Below are 20,447 nucleotides of genomic sequence, written 5' to 3' on the forward strand. Positions count from 1 at the left end.
TGGCTACTAGCCATGATGGTTGTGCTCTGCCACCCTAGTCAGAGGCAGCATGCTTCTGAAAACCAGTTGCCGGAAGCCTCAGGAGGGGAGAGTGTTCTTGCTTGTGGGCTTGCTTGCTTGTCCTGCTTGTGAGCTTCCCATGGGCATCCAGCTGGCCACTGTGAGAACAGGATGCTGGACTTGATGGGCCACTGGCCTGATCCAGCAGGCTCTTCTTATGTAACAGAAAAAGGCCCTAAGCGCACTCCTAGTTCTTCCTTTGCAGCTGTGGATTGAAGTTAAAATCACCTGCTGCGGTTCCTCACCCCTCAGATATGGGGCTCTCCTGTCTGCTGGGAGAGAGCCCACAGCCTTTTGATGCCATTGTTGAGGCTGTTTAGGGCAGGGGGGATGACTTGCTGAGAGAGGCTCCAGCTGTGTGAGGTCAATAGGCTGCATCATGAAGAACAGCCTGGCATTTAGCTTGGCTGTGCATGTGGAGGTGCCCCTGGCAACTTCTGGCCTCACTGAAGCCATCAGAGTGTTTGGAAATAGGCTCCAGGGATGCTACTTGAGCTTAAAAAGGGGGAAAGGCTGGAAAGGGATTCAGCAACACTGGATGGGAGAGAGGGAGGGGGGAGAGGTGCGTTCCAAGAGGGTGAGACTGAGTGTTAGGCAAGAAGGCCATGCTGAAGCCTATTCCACTTCATGGCCTCTAACCTCAAATGGATGGATGTTCACCCTGGTCCTCCTCCACTGAAGAAAACCTTCCCAGTATCCTCTTCTCCTCCATGTGCACTTTGTGTTTCTGAAGCTTCTGTCATGATGTCACTTCCTGTCCTGTTTCCTTTCCTTCCCCCCCCCCCGCTCCTTTTGATTGAATCTCCATCTTCATCCAGCAGGCAGTGTGTGGCGCTACGTCCGGGCCAGTGCATCTTACACCCCCTATTTGCCTCCTATCTGCGACCCCAAGGACAGTCACTTGCTTGTGGATGGCTGCTATGTTAACAATGTCCCAGGTCAGCATTGCGTTCGCCTCGCTACCTTGGCTGCTAGGCAGTGGGGACGGAGACCATCAGTTGACTGGGACACAACTTCCTCCCTCTGAATCGCTGCCTTCCTCCATCTTGCTAGAGCTGGGCATGACAGGCTTGGAGTTGCAAGCCTGGCTCCTGCCTACAGGCACACTTTCCTCAGGCTGGCAATTCTGCATGGCAAAAGAAGCTGGCCCACCGTGGGGCACATGCCAAGCCTGGCTTAGGCTTGTGGATAGTCGGATCCGTCTGGAAATTTGGCAGGCTATTTGGCTGCTTATGGGAGATGACTGGGCTGGGGAGATTTGGAGCCTGGAAGGCTGCCTTAAGCTTGGCTCCTCTGTCAAGTGCCTTGCAGAATTCTCCTGCCTGGGCCAGGTGGGCTGGGGCTATGCTGCACCTCTCTCCATCCCTCTCCTGAAGGGCTCATTGCTGCTCTGGGATTCTCTCTGCTCTTCTGATTACATTTGTTCCCACATGGTTAGGCTCGCTGTGGCGGTATGTGCGAGCTAGCATGACCCTTTCCGGGTATCTCCCGCCACTCTGCAACCCCAAGGATGGCAATTTACTGATGGACGGCGGCTACATCAACAACCTCCCAGGCAAGTATTAGCCAGTCATGGAGACAGAGGAGGGTTGTGAAAACCTGCCTCCCATCACCCTAAAAGGTCTTAGCCTCAGCTTCAGGCACACCCAGCTAACAGCCTGTATGAAATGCAGCAAGGGGCTTGGGAAGTCTGTTAAAGTCTCCCCACCCCACCCAAGAGAGTTGTGGAAATGAACCAAAAGGTAATGGCTTTGAGGCTAGATGCAGATGTGTGTGTACTATAATGGCTGCCAGTTGAACAGTCTCTCTGGTGTGATGCAGGCTGGCTTGGCCTGCCTGCTGGGGCCTCTCTACTTGCCACTCACACAAAGGGAACATACCCTAATTTATTTATTTATTTATTTATTATACTTGTATACTTGCCCCATAGCCAAAGCTCTCTGGGCAGTTTACAGTAACTAAAAACAAATACAATTTAAAATACATCTTTTAAAAAACAATTTAAAACACAATTTAAAAATTTAAAACAATATAAAAACACATGCTAAAATGCCTGGGAGAAGAGGAAAGTCTTGACCTGGCGCTGAAAAGATAACAGTGCTAGTGCCAGGCGCACCTCGTCATGCATATCGTTCCATAATTTGGGGGCCACCACTGAGAAGGCCCTCTCCCTTGTTGCCATTCTCTGAGCTTCCCTTGGGGTAGGCATCCGGAGGAGGGCTTTGATCTTGAACGTAGTGTACGGGTGGGTTCGTATCGGGAGAGGCGTTCCATCAGGTATTGTGGTCCCAAGCCGTGTAAAGCTTTATAGGTCAAAACCAGCACCTTGAATCAAGCTTGGAAACATACAGGCAGCCAATGCAAGTGGGACAGAATCGGTTTTATATGTTCGGACCGTTTGGTCCCTATTACCAATCTGGCCGCTGCATTTTGCACAAGCTGCAGTTTCCGAACCGTCTTCAAAGGCAGCCCCACATAGAGTGCATTGCAGTAATCTAATTTAGAGGTTATCAGAGCATGGACAACTGAAGCCAGGTTGGGCCACCAACTGAAGTTGGTAGAAGGCACTCCGTGCCACTGAGGCTACCTGAGCCTCAAGTGACAGAGATGGTTCTAGGAGAACCCCCAAGCTACGAACCTGCTCCTTCAGGGGGAGTGCAACCCCATCCAGGACAGGTTGGACATCCACCATCCGATCAGAAGAACCACCCACTAGCAGCATCTCAGTCTTGTCTGGATTGAGCCTCAGTTTATTAGCCCTCATCCAGTCCATTGTCGCAGCCAGGCACCGGTTCAGCACATTGACAGCCTCACCTGAAGAAGATGAAAAGGAGAAATAGAGCTGCATGTCATCAGCATCCTGATGGCAACGCACTCCAAAGCTCCGGATGACCGCACCCAACGGTTTCATGTAGATGTTGAACAGCATGGGGGACAGAACTGACCCCTGCGGAACCCCATGCTGGAGAGTCCAGGGTGCCGAGTAATGCTCCCCAAGCACCACCTTCTGGAGGCGACCTGCCAAGTAGGAGTGGGACCACCGCAATGCAGTACCTCCCACTCCCAACTCAGCCAGTCTCCCCAGAAGGATACCATGGTCGATGGTATCGAAAACAGCTGAGAAATCAAGGAGAATCAACAGAGTCACAGTCCCCCTGTCTCTCTCCCGACGAAGGTCATCATACAGGGTGACCAAGGCTGTTTCTGTGCCAAAACCAGGCCTGAAACCTGACTGAAATGGATCCAGATAATCTGTCTCATCCAAGAGTGTCTGGAGGTGGCCCGCAACCACTCGTTCAAGGACCTTGCCCAGGAATAAACAAATGTCTCCTGTTGGGAAGCCGAATGGAGACTTTAGCATCCAGGTCCACATCCCCTGAGGTAAGGGGGAGAGAGAAGTTGGGAGGGTCACATGTCACACTCGGGGGCAGCCAAACACAAGCACTCCCTGGTACAGTCATAAGAAGAGGAAGGTCATCCTGGGAAACTTCATCCTCTCCCAGGTCTCATGCTTGCCCCTGTCCTCAGTCTAGGTGACAATGAGGGCAGAACCAGTGGAGGCTGTGAGGTCACTTGGGGGGGGGCATGGGCTGGGGGAAGTTAGTTATATATATTTAAGAGGAGTCCTGTCCCACTACTTCTGGTCACTTGCTTCTCAGAGTGATAAAAGTTTTTAAAAACAATAACAATCACAACAACAAATTCATACGAAAACAGTGGCAGGAGAAACTTCCAGCCAGATAAAATGAGGCATACAACTAGAAGATCTCAAGGACCTAAGCAAATAAAAAGGACTTTACCTACACTACAAAAAATAAACTAAAAACAGCAGTCGGCACCAGCTGAATCTCCCTGGAGAGTATAGGGGGCACCACAACCTGGAAGGCCCTATCCTAAATTGGCACCAACCTTACCTCTGAAGGGAAGGGGAACCATACTAGGGCCCCCCGAGGCAGATCTGAGTAGCTCGGCAGGATTATGTGGGAGCAGATGGTTCTTTAGGGTATCCTGGTGTCAGGTTATTGCATACAGGCAGCCTCATCGTCAAAGAGCGCCTGCTCCTGTTACAGAGGTGAGGGGGAGGGTATGAGGAGACACCACCTACAGTTGCAGGTGCTGTAGTAAAACAGAGCAGAAAAGACGCTATAAGCTGGCAGCTCTAGCTGTTTCACATTTGCTTTTAAAAAGTAGCCAGGGAAAATCTTCAGAGCCTACCCCACCCTGGTCCCCTCTACACTTGTTAGCCCAGAGGAGCAGATTCGCGATGTGATTAAAATGATGCAGAAACAGCTGTGGAACAGGAAAGGTAAGCAACCCATCCCACACTGAAGGCCACATGAGAGAGACTCATCCTCACCAGGCAGAGTGATGGCCAGGTTACAGGTGTTACGTTGTGTGGTAGCTTTTGATGCAATCCACACATTGTTTTCACCACACAAAGGATGGCCCCGATATAATTGGTGGAGATGTTGATGCACAGAGGTGTAATATTTTTAGAGTAGTGGGGCTACCCTGGAAGTGACCGCACTGAAAAAAAAAAGATCCAAATGTACTTGCTTTTCTCCAGAGACAAGCTCTGAAAAAGACTGTTCTGGAAGATATCTTAAGAGGCCTCACCAAGAGACATGTGTACACATTCATATATATATATATCTTCAGAGCAGTTCTGCACATTTGTTTGTTTTAATTAATAAGGTGAATGAATGGATAATTTCAAGAATATTTAAACAGAAGTATGTGGACAAGTCTGATTATTAGAGCCAGCATTCAGTTAGCACATCTGTCATTTCAGTTGAGAAGACCGACTTGCAGAGCAACTGAAGGACTTGCTGTGAAATGCTTTTGTATTGCATCTGTTTTGACCCAGAGCTATAATAAGGCTGTGTGTATGTTAAAGTCAGCTTTTGAAAAATCGTGAAATGTGGACTTTGAAATCCTGGTCCCTGAGAAGATATACAGAATGTTGACTCCCATCCTGTTTGCCTGGTTGCATGTTCATTTTGCATTTCCAAACATGATGTTTTCATTTCAACCCTGCAACCATTAGAGGCTAACATTTTTTTACACCTTCCACCTGTGGGCGTCTCCTGTGCAAGCCCCATCCAGGAAGATTATGCTCCTGTCCCAATCAAGATGCTTTCATGGAAAGCTCAAGGTTCTTAGGAACAATAGGCATGCCATAGGAAAACACCTCTGGAATCATAAATCATAGCATCGTAGAGTTGGAAGGGGCCTATAAGGCCGTTGAGTCCAACCCCCTGCTCAGTGCAGGAATCCAAATTAAAGCATACCCTACAGGTGGCTGTCCAGCTGCCTCTTGATGGAGAGCCCACCATCTCCCTAGGTAATTGGTTCCATTCTCTTAGCACTCTAACAGTTAGAAAGTTTTTCCTGATGTTCAGTCGGAATCTGGCTTCCTGTAACTTGAGCCCAGATCCTGGCTCTCCTCTGTGTGGCAACCTTTTAAGTACTTTAAGAATGCTATCATATCGCCCCTCAGTCTTATCTTCTCAAGGCTAAACATGCCCAGTTCTTTCAGTCTCTGCTCATAGGGCTTTGTTTCCAGTCCCCTGATCATCCTCATTGCCTTTGGAGGCTGGGCACATTTCAAATTTGAGACGCCACACCCAGGAAGGCTCTATCCTGGATTGCTAGGCATTGCCCATCCTTAATAAAAAATGATCCTTGGCTGTAATAATAGCGGAATAAAGCACTAAACAAGACATGACTCTTCATCAAAAGTTGTCACACAGATTGGAGCAAAGAGTTTGCCTCACAGTGGACCCTCTTCCCCCAAGCCCATTTCATGATGCAAATTCTCCCCAACCCTAACCCTGTGGAGCTGCTGTTGTGCTTAGAGAGAAAAGCATGAGGCACAACATGAGTGCCTGTATGTTTTCCACTCTGTGACTAATAGACACTCCAGGTGGGCAGGATTTTCAGTGGGGAAATGTTAAAAGAAACTTCCTCTCATACCACAGCTTCAGTTCAAATCAGCCCCCTCCCAATGTGTGCCTGCTTTTTGTAAAAGAAGACAACAACGGAAAATCCAGCACCAGTTATGACTCCCCTGCATTGTGTTGAGTATTCATCAAACTATAACTCCCAGGTTTCCTCTTAAATTAAGCTGGTTCAAATTGTAGATGACCTTATGATTGGGGTACCTCCTATTTTGCCCAGTGTCTGTTCTGCAAGAGGCAGACACAACAAAAGGGAAATGCATCCACTATTGTTCTCTTGTCCTCAAGATTTTGTTAAAATACATATTTTTTAAAAAAATCACTCCTGCCTATAAGGCATTTCAAGAGTCATTTCAAGTCATTTGAGTAGCTGATGAATGTTGCTGGACATCTGTTTTTATATATTGCTGAATTGATTGTTTTCTAACATTTATCCTAAATCTGTCTGTGTAAAGTTTAGACTCATGGTTTCTCTACAGTGGAGCTAATGAACATTTCTCCTTTGTCTTCTTCCTTTAAAATCTTAGTCAAGGCTGTCACTATTCCAGATCATCTTTTTATCTGTACAACTTTTCTCTGAACCTCTTCCTCCTCTGATTCTCAACTTCCCTCCAAATTTGTAATAACCTAACTACAACCTCCCAGATGAGGTCTTCTCAGTGCTGCGCAGAGAGAGAGAGGGGCTGTTGCTCTCAAAGCTGCCTTGGTTTTGCTTGATGCTTCTCTTGTTGCTGCAGCCTTGATCTGTGCTACAGCACCCTGTTGTTCATTCCATGTTTGTCTGGCCATCCGTTGTAACCAAACTTGTGTGGGTTTGGCAATAAAAAGCCACATTCTGATACCAGAACAAATTATGTGTTATTTCCATATATTCTGATTTTGATAATTATGCAGAAGCTATAAAGAGCTGTAAAACATCTCCCTGTCCTTAGCGATTCTCTGCTTTCTGAGATGTCCCCATTGACTTCCCCACTGATATTTCTTTTAATCTCAAGTGCCATAAGGACTAAAACCTTTTTTAAAAAAATGAAAGCTCAGGATCCTGAATCCAATTCGTTACTAGACACTAACACAACACAATGATATGCTGTGGATGCAAGTTTAAACTTCTTTTCAAACCTCAAATGAGCTGCTGGAGACAACGTGTTGCATTCTGAACTGGAACTTGCTAAAGGAAGTGGTAAAACTGCTGAATATTGTTTTATGAGCTTGATTAACTAAAGGAGGTTCTCTGGTTTTTAAATTTCAGGTTCTTTCAATTCTTAGTAGCATATATGAAGGAAGACAAATTGTGGGACTGTGCTTAGCTACCTTTTCTGCCCCTTGCATGTTATACTGGTATTTCTCCCAATTCCTGCAGGATGGTAGGAACCAGAATAAATCAGACGCTGCAAGGTCAAGTTGCCTTACTGAGCAAAACTGAGGGAGAATTGGCCTTGTTACTGCTTACAACTTCCTGCTCCAAAAATGAATAGAAAAAGAGGTGATGGTGTCTTGTGGGGCTGATTAGCTACTGACCCAAACCAGGTTTTATCATCTTTAATAGCAGCATGGTACAGAGAAATTTGCCAGGTAGCTCCAGCCATGTCACTAATAAAAGCTAAAAGAAAGCTAGTGAGCTTTGAGATGAGAGAGGGAAGTGGGGAGAGAATCCTCTTTTTCAACTAGTGGTGCCAGCAATGCTTTCCCAAACTCTGATATTGTTGTTATGCTTTCTGCCATGTCCTGTGGCCCATCCCTCCTGAAATCCAGGTTGCCTCCGTCATTCTCCCTGAAGCATCTCTCTCCCTTTCTCCTCTCAATGCAGCTGACATTGCTCGCAACATGGGTGCCAAGACAGTCATTGCCATTGATGTGGGTAGTCAGGATGAAACAGATCTTTGCAACTATGGGGACAGCCTGTCAGGTTGGTGGTTGCTCTGGAAACGCCTCAACCCCTGGGCTGAGAAGGTCAAGGTAAGACCCCTCAACCACCACACAACTAGCTAGTGGGAGATTCCAGCCAGGATGTACAATGCTGGGGGAGGGGGGTTCACTTCTCCATTACTTTCCCATCTCTTACATCATTTTTCTTGCTAAGCTTTCAAAAGTTCTATCATTCAGTCTTTTGTTCATTGTCTAAAAAATATGAATCGGAAGAAATCTTTCATTTTAGCATCAAATGTGAGAACGTTCATTTCTATAAGATCGTTTTTTTCTGCCTCTACTTTTTTTGTAAGGGATCTAGTGATCTTTCCCTAAGGAAATGTTTCTGTCACATTTTCCCAACATTCAAACTGCAGTGCCACCAGACATAGAAAAGGCCACGCCAGCCTGGTTTGGTTTGAAAGAGGGTTAGACACATTCATGGAGCAGGCAGTAGGCTAGGTTCTCCCCCCACTGACAGAGACAGTGTGCCTCTGAATGCCACAAGCAGGGAGACCACTGTTGCACTCTGATCCCGTCAGTATCTGGTTGGCCATTCTGAGAATAGGATGCTATCGATGGGCTTTTTTCCTTATCCAAGAGGGCTGCTCTTATGTTCTTAGGTCACTGGAGAGAAAAATGATTCTGGGCTCCTCCTTTTTTTTTGAGTATTTATCTTGGTTTGTGCTTATGATGTTATTGGGGCTATTATACGTGATCACACTTTCAGTATCATTTGTACCTGCAAAGGTTTGGGGGCATTCATAACACTTAGTTTGCAAATAGGTCCATGTCCCATAGTTTCCTGCTGAAATCCTGTAACTTCTTATACCAGAAATGTTCCTTTGGTGTTTTTGTCCTGTGGTTCCACTTTTGTTGTGCTATAGCTCAAGAGTGCCATTTAGACAGCAATAATGCAGTAACATTGGGAAAGTATTGCAGAACAAGTAATGAAGCAGAAAGATGTGTGGATGGTGCAGTATGAATCCACCGCTATTAATGGCATGACACTATTAATGACATGGTGTGGAATACCACCCACAACAAGACAGCAGTCTGGAGGTTGCCTGCCAATTGTGACGTAACTGCATGGAATGTGGTTTCCTGAGAGTCAGAGGCCCCTGCTAGATAGTGCTTGTGTAACGCTGCCCCTCTCCCCACCACCACACTTAACTTAATTCCTGAATGCATGTTTGAATGTATTTATTTAGTACACTGTTTTCTTAACTGAGCACTCCATCACTTTCTTGCTCAAACGCAGGAGCATTCACATCATCCTTTAAAACAACATTAGTACATGCTTCCAAGGCTATTGCCTTCTTCGCAGCAATGCTCTGCTGCGTTCTATTTTTATCCATATTATTATTCGCATTAGTATTGTACCCACCTTCTGACTATCAGAGCCCAGGGCAGCTAACAACAACTTCAAAACTATGCAAATATCATTTTAGTTCTTTCGGCACAATCCTACATGGAGTTCTGATGGGTGACAGGATCTGGCAGAAGCCTTGCAATGCCTATGGAACTTGATACATTGTGGGCATGACTAATAGAAAGATACATCAGTGGAGTGGCTGACATGGGGTGAAGGCATAGGCAGGAGAAGCCAACACAGGAGAGAAGCACATATGCACCAAATCCTATACTCCTTCAGTCCACGGCCGCATCCTGTCAACAACTCAACTTTATACTACCTGGTGTAAGGAATTTCCTTCCCTTTGGTTTCAGTGGAAGGGGGAAAATGTGAAATGACTGCCTTCCACCACTTCCCACCCTGCTCACATCACCACATCAGAGCACAGGATGTGCTGCAGCTCTACATCCAATGACAGCACAACGCCAGTATATTAACACTATACAGGGAGACTACAAGACAAATGATAAGGTCTGTAGCATGGGACTAAATCTCTCTGGTCTTATGTTGCACACAATTAGAATTCACAAGGGGGGGAATTTGCAGAAAGGGCAATTCACACAGAGCAGACTGTCATATGGGAAGTTGAGCACATTGTTTTCTGGATGTGTTCCACCAGCGTGTTTTTCATGGCAGCAATGTTATCTTGCACCCTGCTGGCATAGCAAGGCTTCCAGCAGATCCTAATGCCTCTGAGCCAATGGATCTTGGGTCTAGAATTGTGCTGTAAGTGTATCAAATCAAAACATGTATCAATAAGTATTTTGAGATGTAGTTCTTTAAACTGCAGATTAATGCAGAAGCGGAACAATGTTATGGGTAAAAACATACAAAAGAGACATGAACCAGAAATGGGTTTGTGCACCCCTAGTTCAGTAGTGTGCCTAATCTTGGCCTTGACTGGTTGCCTTCCACTGTCCTTCAGACGGTAAGGTTGATCATATGGTCAAACAGTACCTGGGTTTAATTTAAATTTATTTATTTTATTTATTAAATTTATATCCCACCCATCCTAAAAGGAGCCCAGGGTGACAAACAAAAATACTAAAAACACTTTAAAACATCTTAAACACAAAAGACTTTAAAACATATCAAAACAAAATATCTCTAAAAACATATCAAAACAAAACATATTTAAACATATTTAAAGACACCAACAACTGTAAAAACATCTTAAAAAGCGATTCCAGCACAGACGAAGACTGAGATAAGGGCTCTACTTAAAATGCTCGTTGAAAGAGGAAGGTCTTCTGTAGGTGCCAAAAAGATAACAGAGATGGTGTCTGTCTAATATTTAAGGCGAGGCAATTCCAAAGGGTAGGTGCCACAACACTAAAGGTTTGCTTCCTACATTATGCGGAATGGGTCTCCTGATAAGATGGTATCTGTAGGAGGCCCTCACCTGGAGAGCACATCGATCGACTGGGTATATAAGGGGTAAGACAGTCTTTCAGATATCCTGGTCCCAAGCTGCACAGGGGTACACCAAAACCAGAGCCTTGAAATTGGTCCATTAGCTGATAGACAGCTAGTGCAATTCTTTCAGCAGCTGGGTAACATGTTGGCAATACCCTGCCCCAGTGAGCAGCCACACCGCGTTTTGCACCAGCTGCAGCTTCCGGACTAACCTCAAGGGCAGCCCCACGTAGACCGCATTACAGTAATTCAGCCTGGAGGTTTACCAGTCCATGGGCAACAGTGGTCAGGCTATCCAATCCAGAAACAGCCACAGCTGTCATACCAGCCAAAGATGGTAAAAGGCACTCCTGTCCACTGAGGTCACCTGGACCTCTAGTGACAAAGGTGGATCCAGGAGCACCCCCAGACTTTGAATCTGCTCTTTCAGAGGGAGTATGACCCCATCCAAGCAGGCAGCTGTCCAGTTATCCAAACGCGGGAACCACCAACCCATAGCACCTCCATCTTGCTAGGATTCAGTTTATGGGCCTTCATCCAGCCCACCACCAAATCCAGGCACCTGTCCAGGGCTTGCACGGCCTCTCCTGATTCAGACATTACAGAGAAATAGAGCTGGGTTTCATCAGTGTACTGCTGACACCTTGTCCCAAATCTCCTTATGACCGCTTCCAAGGGCTTCACATAGATGTTATACAGCATTGGGGACAAGATGGTACCCTGTGGCACTCCACACCACAACTGCCAGTGGGGCAAATGACAATCTCCCAATGCTATTCTCTGAAAACAACCCTGGAGGCAGCTGGGACCATTCCCTCCCACAAAGATGCATTGACTGCACCCTAGATCCACTCGATCATATTCCTCTGCAAGCTTTAATAAGCCAAGAAGGGTGAGGGTCAAGAGAACACGTTGCTGGCCACATCATCACAAGCACATTGTCCATGTCATCAGGCCGCAACTACTGAAACTAATTGCAGGCCATGGTCTGAAGGCACATGAGGCCAGCACCCTGCTGAAGCTAAGCAGGGTCAGGTCTGGTCAGTGCCTGGATGGGAGACCACCTGGGGACCATATGCAAGCTGCCTTGGGTTTCTATCATGAAAAGAAAGGCGGGGTATAAATGTAATAAATAAATAAATAAATAATAAGTTGCAGAGGTAAATATACCCCAAACATTCCTGGAATCCAACTACTGAAACAGGGCATTCCTCAACTTCCATAGGCAGTTTATTCTGTTGTCGGGCCTTGCTAATACTTATAAGCCTTGCTAATGCTTTTCATAAATATACATTTAGTATGTTGCTGCTGGCAGTAAAGTCTCCAGCCTGTCTGCTGCCACCACTGATAATGGAGGGAAATCCAGAAAGACTATCTGACTGTTGCCAAACAAAAACCATGCACCTGCCCTTCCCCACTTCCTTCCACGGGGAATAGATCTGGAGATATGGCTTCCATAGCGTCTGCTGAGGCAGTGCCATCATTTTTGATGCAAGTCTCTTCAAAGTGCTAAAGTGCCCCTGTGGAAGTCCCTTGTTTTTGGATTGGCCTCCAGCCTTCAATTTGATGCATAGGTACCAGTGGCATGCCCAACTCCAAGCTGGTCATTTACATGATGATGATGATTTTGTTTGATTGATTAAATTTCTATACAGCCCCATAGTCGAAGCTCTCTGGGTGGTTTACAACATAAAAATCAATATACGACATATAAAATACAATTTGGTACAATTAAAAGGAAAAACAATGCATCACATTTTAAATAAACATAAGTAAACAATAAATCTCAACAATATACATAACAGAATAAATAAAACAAACCAGACACAGCAATTATAACAATATCTACAACATATTCTCCCATATCCCATTGTGCTTCTCCGCACCTAGCCCCATCTTCCATAACCAATAGCACTATAAACATTTCTTCCATTGTCTTCTTTCTCCGAAACAATCCCAAGGTGACACCAAGTGCAATGCTAAGTGTGCACTTGGCTCGATGCCGCGGTGCTGCCTCAGGCAGCTCTTCCCCTCCATATACCTGGAGCAGAAGACACAAAACGAAGGCAGGGTAGGTAAGTGGCAACAGCTGCAGCAGCACCCAGAGTCCTTCCAAACCCACACACCCATGTCTGCTGCATGTTTGCCTACTTCATACATTGATGCAGTTGGGGTCAGGTTGGCCCTTGGTGCAACACAAGGGTTTTTGGGGGGTGCGGGGGAGATTAGGGAAATTGCCAGACAGAACCTACACACACCCCTTGTCTCCCTATGGCCACCTAGTGACTTTGCCCTTCCCTTCCAGGTGCCTGACATGGCAGAGATCCAGTCCCGCCTTGCCTATGTCTCTTGTGTGCGGCAGCTGGAGGTGGTGAAGAGCAGTTCGTACTGTGAATACATTCGCCCTCCCATTGATCGCTTCAAAACCATGGACTTTGGCAAGTTTGATGAAATCTATGTGAGTTCTGGGAGCCCAGCTGGGCTGATTCATATGCAGATATCAGGAGATCATCAGTTTAGAATAGCTGCAGTGGTGGGTGGATAGAGGCAGCCTCATCTTGGTGATCCATAGAGCTGGAATGGACTAACTCTCTCATCTGCTAAGCCCTGTCCATCACAGGATAGCTAAAGTGTTCCTCTCCTTCCTTTTTGAAACACTAAACCTCCCTAGCCCATGCATTCCTAATTATAAGAGCACTTCATCCTTGGAAGTCCAATCTCAGTGTTTAATCTATCTTGGTGCTAGTGGCTGGCAAGGTCGGGCATATAATAAGAGATATGTACTCACAGTGCTTAAGTTCTAAAGAAAAAAAGAGGTACAAGGCTTCATGTCTGTCTGGAAACAACACCCTCTAATCATCTGGAACCTTTCCCCCCATATAAGTCTGTAGGGGACATTTGGCCCCCAAGACCCCCGAAATGTGTCCATTCAAAAAATAAATACAATTATTTTTTAGCCATGTGTGCTTTACACTTCGGCTACACCCATTTTGACATAGAGCCCCTGGAGAGTGGTCCTGCCCAGAGAACTGACCGTGGGAACTGGCACAGTGTCAACCACACTTCCTCCCTCCTCGTCCAGGAAAGTCTCAACACCCTCTGATTCTTTCCTCTGCCCTAACGGAAGAAACGGAAGCTCATCCAGCCCCTCTCCTCGATCCTCCTGAGGGCACTGGGGCTCAACAAGAGTTGACCATGGGTCAACGTGACCCTCATCCTGAAAAAGGTTAGCCACCCCGGATGAAGATACTCTCCAACTATGCAGAGTGATGGGAGTGCACTCAGAAGCTATTCAAAGGCCCTGCTGACTATCCTTACTTTGGATGTTCCAAGGGCAAGGCCTGGCAACAGATGCTGGGACTCTGCCCTGAGGTAAATTAAGCCTTAGATAACATAGCCGGGTAAGAAACAGTGCTGCTCCCAACCAGAAGAAAAGATGGAAGGCACTATCTGCAGCAAAGAAAGGAGAGAGGAACCAGTGGGATTCTCAAAAGTGCCTGGGCTTATTGAAGCTGGACACATTTATTTTATTTTATTATTTGATTTATATCCCGCCCTTCCTCCAGCAGGAGCCCAGGGTGGCAAACAAAAGTACTAAAAATGGATTTTAAAATACGTTAAAACAAACATCTTTAAAACATTTTTTAAAAAGCTTTCAAGAAATCTTCTTTTAAAGAAGGTTAAAAACATATTGTTAAAAAAAAAGGTTTAAAAACATGTTAGCAAGCAATTCCAACACAGATGCAGAATTTCAGTAATTCAGAGACAATCTGATTCAGGAATGGCCTAAAATCTAAAAAGCATACTTTCCCAGATCGCCCTGAAGAAGGAAATTGTATTTCTGAAATGCATTGGGCTTCAGCCAACAAGGCAATTTTGAGAATCCATTTTTCTCTCATTTCTTTGCAGCCTCCAGCCTGCCTTGCCCCATATGAAATCCCTGAGCCACCCACCCCAGACCAAGTTCCTGGAGTGCTCCTGGTGCACATGAAAGATATGAATGGTTCTTTTGGCAGCATCTCCAGTTGCATTGGGGCGGGGCGGGCAGAATCACCACACCAGGAAATTTTGGGGTACTCTGAAATTTCTTAGCTATTTTGTGTGAGAATGGACCCTCAAATTTATTTTGCATTGCATGTGAAATGAAATTTCAGTGGCAACTCTAATCTCCAGTCAAAAGATCTTGGGTCTGCTGCAAAACTCTAGAAGGGGTTATCTCTTGAAACGTGCCTATAAACTCCAGAATAATCTGGATTGACTGGTCTCTGCCCTTCTCCCATAGGATGTAGGGTACCAGCATGGAAAAGTGGTGTTTGATGGTTGGTGCCGTGGTGACATTATTGAAAAAATGGTTAAGGACCGGCATTCGGCAGACTTCTATGAGAGCAAACGCATGGATGTAAGTAGTGTGGAGATGATGACTGGGAAGAAGAGAAAACAACCCTCATCTGGGACCCTTTACTGACAGTTCCTCCAACTAAGTGGAGTTTATGAAGGGAAGGCCCAGGGCTCTGGCTGTCCCAGAGCAGCAAAAAGTCAGGTTGTGAGTGCGTTGACCCCTGATCAACCTTCATAATGTGCCATAAGCAGAGAGCATATTGAATGAATGAGTTACAGTTGCACAGCAACTGGTTTGCACCCAATCTCCCATCCAAAGTGCACCATTGCTTCAGCATAGAACAGAAGCTGCTACTTGAGCAGAGGCCCATATCCACCTTGGAGCAGCAGGACTAGGGTGAATGTCTGTAAAAACCTCCGGAGTCTGGGATAAGGCTTGTTGCCCTACACTTGCTCATTCCTTTCCTCCTGTGATTACAGCATTTATTGTAAACAAGGAATCCAACCAATCCTTTGGTAAATTCTACAAAAAGCCTATTTTTTAGCATAATGCAAGTAAATAAAGCACTTTCTCTGGTAGCTGTTCTAGAAAGAAGGCTCCTGAAGATGAGAGCTCCTTAGAGGTTAGAGACTCAACTTGATGCCAGGCTGATAGGGGTAAATCCGCCCACCCAGCTGGTTTCACTGATCCAGTAAGGGGTAGGGACTTGGGGTGCTCTCTCACTCCCTCATATCTGTACGAGAAGTGTGCTAAACACATAGGAAAAGTACTGTATAAATACTATATCAAGATTATTCACACATTCACCAGGCATTATGGAATGCACATCTTTTCATCACAGGAACATCGGAAGCTGCCTTAGTCTGATTCAGCATGACTATTAGTTTATGTAAATTGGCCCTGTTGTTCTTGTTGTTCTTGTTATTATTTATTACTCACCCTTCTCTCTAAAGTCCCAGGCAGGTTACAACAATTTAAAATACAACATTACAAGCAGTTTAAAGCAAATTACAATAACAAAAGTAGATCCTACAAAATGCATCTTGAATTATTATTATTATTCTTAGACTAGGGAAGGCAGTCTAGTGCCCTCCAGGTGCTTGACTACAACTCTCATCATCTCTGATCATTTGCTATGCTGATTGGAGCTGATGGGAGTTGGAATTGAACATCGGAAATGATTCCCCTTTCCTGCACTATATAAATGCTAAATATTTATTTTCTAAAATGCTTCTGATTCTTACGTACTCTTCATAAATAAATTTCTCTTATTGTGGATCTAATATTGCCTCGGGCCCCCCAAGATGACCACCATGAGTGTGAATCTCAGGTTCTAGAGAACCATCTTCAAGAGTGTCTACCAGAACAGAAATTCTTGGGAAAATCTTTCATTTCCCATTTTATGCAAAGTAAGTGCTGCTCAAAATATTGGATGTACGACCTTTTGTGACAGGGCAGAAAAGAAATCCAAATAGATAAATAATAAAATGTTCCCTAGTGGAATGATTTGCTTCAAATCCAGGAACTTTTTGCATGCTCTGATTCTGCTTCCCTTAATCACTGGCCTCTGCCACCTCTCCTGTTCCCAAGGTTTGTGTTGTGGAAAGAAGGCCTCAGTTGCTCTGCCACCTCCTTTTATTTCCTCAGGTGCTGATGTGCCCCAGTGCAGGCTTCACAGACCTGGCTGAGATCGTGTCTCGCATTGAGCCAGCCAAGAGCTACCTGTCAGACAGCTATGCTGATGGTGAGTACCAATGCTTAGCAGGTTCAACTTAGATGTGGGAGACTTGGGTTCAAGTCCCAGTTAAGCAATGGGCTTGGGATACTTCCAGATGGAGGCTTTTCTGAGCAGAATTTGACATGCCTGATGCCACCATTCCTGTGTACATCAAGTAACCAGTGGCAAGATCAGCTGATGTTTGTTATTGCAAACTAGGAGATTAGCAACCAGTTACTACAGTGGTTGGTAGAGCTGAGGGAAGGGTGTTGTTTTTTGTAAAGAAGCCAAAGCCACCAGTGATGAAGCTGCTGTTTGCTAACAAACCAGGAGAAGAGTCAGACTACTTGACCGAGTATGAGGAAGAAGGGATGGATGCCGTGCGAGAGGAAGAAGGGCAGGAGCTGCTATTTGCCCCAGCAGAGCAGAATGCAGTCTTTGAAACAGTAAGTTTCAAAGCCACCCAAAGAACTTTGGTTATAGGGTGGCCTATGCATTGTGTGTATGAATAAATATATACGTTTCCTCTGGATGTAAGAGGGAGCCCAAGTCTAGGTTTGAACCCTAGAGGGGGGACATGCCTCTCCCCTTTCCTAGATCATGAGCATCTGAGGCTGCCCACCTGAAACGTGCAGCTCCTCCCTTACTTGGCGTATCTTCTGTAGTGGAACAGGACTGCTTGACTGGAAGGGGATCCCACTGCTGTATCCATCATGGTGGCGGCTTATCAACTGCTAGGTCTTCAATACTGAATTGTGCCCTGAATTTCATATACAGATTTCAACCATCCAACTAAATCTCTTGTCTGTGGTCTCTGTTGTACTACTTTTGTCAAGAAGCCACCTTTCTGGCTCAGAGCAACATTCTCTTTCTTCTTGTAGGATGAGGAAAAGAGCCTACGACACCGCCGAGGGACCCCTCAGGAGCCTCTTGCCCCTCTAGCCACTCCCACACCCTGAGGGAGTTGCTGTTACTGAGCTAGAGAAACTGAGCCTGTGGGACCAAACCTTGCACTCGCCTTGTGAGCGATGGGTGTGACAACAAGGAGCCCTCCAAATCACGCACTGTTTAACCTTTTGCTGCCTGGCAGGCATAGTGGTGAATCTCCAAGGCCAGGTGTGCCCTTTAAGCTCCTAGTGCAATGTCAGAAGATGACCTGCTGGACCTGTCCCTCCCAGCATGAACTGAAGAATGTTGTAAAGTGAACGTGGCGAAGAGTTACCTGCCCACCCTAACAATGCCCAAGTGCTGCTATGTCACGTGTTGGGATGAGGCCAGCCCCTCTGGGGTCCTCCAGCTTTTAGGGCTCATTTGCCAGACAAGCTGCCTTCTTCCTCCAACTTGCAGCTACTTGAAATGACCCTGAAGCATGGGGGGGGGGAAGAAGAAGGAACAGCACTTTACATTACACTCCATTTTAGAAAGGGGTCAGGGAGAAGAAGTTGCAGATTCCTCCTGAGTTGGCATAGTGCCACAAGGGACTGATTTGGAGTCCTTTCATCTCCCCTTCCTCAGGCACTGCCCTTTCAGCCCAGCCAGCTGAAGGAGAGATCTGGCGCCAGGGACCTGACACAAGCCAGCATGAGGAACCCCCAGCTGCCTCGTTGCTGTCTCCTATTTTGAGTTTTCCCACTCAAGGCATTAGCAGTTACTTAAGCACCACCAGTGAATGGAGTGCAGAAGCAGACATTGTTCCTATGTTGGCTAACGTATTCCTGCTTTGAGCTGAGCTCTGACACTTCTTGGCATTTATATTCCTAACCTGCCTGAAGTTTCCGGCTGTGGCCACACTGACTGTTCTCTATTTTTTATTTTAAAAATGAAACAAATGAAAAATCCCTTTTCTTGCCTTGTAGTATACAGGATGGAGATCTCTTCCAGCTTTGTTGTTGTGGGGCATGTCTCAGGGTAGGAAAACTCAAACACGTCTTCTCTCTCTCATGGAGGTAGGAGAACCTAACAACCCTCACTCAGATGATGAACTTGCCCTGCAACTTGCTTTCCGGATCATCTGTCATTCTCTTAGCCTTCCTCTATGTCTTTCCAGTTTCTGGGGCTAGGGGCAGGTGCCTTGGTGCTTTTTATCCAGGCCAAAAACAAGAGGATCTGCAAAAATAAAGCAGAATCCTCTTATCCCAAAGTGCATTTGATGTTTGATTTACAGAGGAGGTCCAGCCAAACAGGAGGGCTGTCAGCTCTGCTTCCTTGTCAGTGAAAGCCTCACTTGCCCCACCCCAACAGTAATGTATATCTCCATATCTGCTCTCCAAGGCAATGTGAGAGTTACAAGTGCTTATTTCAGAATGCATCTTGATATTTCCAATTTAATGTGACCATACTTCATGATTCCCAGTGCACAATTCAGTTCGATTGCTTCTTGATTTCCATGGACCTGGTCTGTATGAGAGGACTGTCTTCATCTCCACTGAAGCATTGGAAAGCAGGCAACTGGATGAGCACCAACACTCCTGAGGTCACTGCCGTGGAAGCTGAGACTTTTAAAGAGAGCATGAAAAGTGAAATTAAGGGAGAAACTCAATGCCTTCTCCTGGCTCCTTCTTCCAAAATTATGATGTGGGGAGGGGAAAATACAGAATTTCATGTTGGGGGAGTATCATTTGTTTATTCATTCCCTTACATTTATATTTCTGCCTTTTTGTTGGAACTCATACTTGTGGTTTCCACTAGAGATGTGAAGGCCTGGAAAATTTGGGGGGTAGCAAAACATTTTTCCTGGGTGTTCACATCTCTAGTTCAGACCCAGGCCTGCTTAGCCTTTGCAAGGTAGCAGCCTCGTGTGCCTTCAGACTATCCCCTAAGATTAGGAACTGTTTATATTATAAGGAAAACTCTGCAAAGAGAAAGAGACCCATCCTCCTCTTAAGAAGAAGAGAAAACCAGTAAAAGGTATTCTGCAGAACCAGCTTTCAAAGTAAGCAACCTACAGTGGGACAAGAGAAATGAAAACCAATTTATTGGTTCATAGGCCTGCTAGAAATGCAGTGCCAGTGGACAGTGGAGATAAAACTCATGCCACACAGCAGGAAAAGAAACTGAAGAGGTTAGACTGGCATGCATGGATCAACCCTCTGGAATCCCTTCCTTGGATAGCGTGTGTGAATGTCAGCACAGCTGGATAGGAAAAGGGGACAGGACACAGGGTTGACGGAGTGATAAGAGTCTGGGCAATATGGTGAGCTGGCTGTTTCCGCCACCTAGCCTGATTCTGGAGCTGACTATCAGCAGCAAGCAAGAACCAGACTGCTGATTAGGCAGATGAGGCTTCCTATGCAGACCCAAGATGGACAGTATGGGCTGGTTTGCATTTGAGCTGGAGCTCATTTGGAATCCATGTTTTATCACTTTAAATTTGGGGTGGGGCAGAGAGGGATGCTTCTGTCGGCTAACATAGATTTGATTATTATTGCATGTTCCTTATCCGAGCTGGTGTCGGGAATGTTCGATTGCCCATTGTGGCCATTCTTTTATGGCAAGTTGAAATATACAAGTAGCATGTCAGTTTCAAAGCAGGGCCAGAGGAGTAGATTGATCATGACTTTGGTTCTTAAAAACTCAAAATTGGGAAGAGCTTTCTTTTTAAAAACAACAACTGAGTTATCTAATCTTCAAACAGTC

At 45.7% G+C, this 20,447-nt stretch overlaps 1 protein-coding gene across 22 annotated transcripts in view; it reads left to right on the forward strand.

Moving 5' to 3' along the window:
• Positions 1 to 18,660, forward strand: part of PNPLA6 (patatin like phospholipase domain containing 6) — a 57,047-nt gene extending 38,387 nt beyond the window's left edge. For 9 of the 22 annotated variants that reach the window (XM_061582732.1, XM_061582742.1, XM_061582756.1 and 6 more), the window contains 8 exons: positions 879 to 998; positions 1,499 to 1,615; positions 7,828 to 7,976; positions 13,061 to 13,213; positions 15,038 to 15,154; positions 16,742 to 16,838; positions 17,142 to 17,257; positions 17,693 to 18,660. In XM_061582732.1, coding sequence (XP_061438716.1) covers positions 879 to 998; positions 1,499 to 1,615; positions 7,828 to 7,976; positions 13,061 to 13,213; positions 15,038 to 15,154; positions 16,742 to 16,838; positions 17,142 to 17,257; positions 17,693 to 17,770 — 947 coding nt within the window. In that variant the 3' untranslated portion in view covers positions 17,771 to 18,660. Of the gene's footprint in view, positions 1 to 878; positions 999 to 1,498; positions 1,616 to 7,827; positions 7,977 to 13,060; positions 13,214 to 13,837; positions 13,982 to 15,037; positions 15,155 to 16,741; positions 16,839 to 17,095; positions 17,258 to 17,692 lie in introns of those variants that run through there. The other 13 variants (XM_061582707.1, XM_061582726.1, XM_061582751.1 and 10 more) reach the window with 11 other exon arrangements.
• Positions 18,661 to 20,447: the final 1,787 nt, after the last annotated feature.

This window comes from Rhineura floridana, chromosome 1, assembly GCF_030035675.1.
Source record: "Rhineura floridana isolate rRhiFlo1 chromosome 1, rRhiFlo1.hap2, whole genome shotgun sequence".
Taxonomy (NCBI): Eukaryota; Metazoa; Chordata; class Lepidosauria; order Squamata; family Rhineuridae; genus Rhineura; species Rhineura floridana.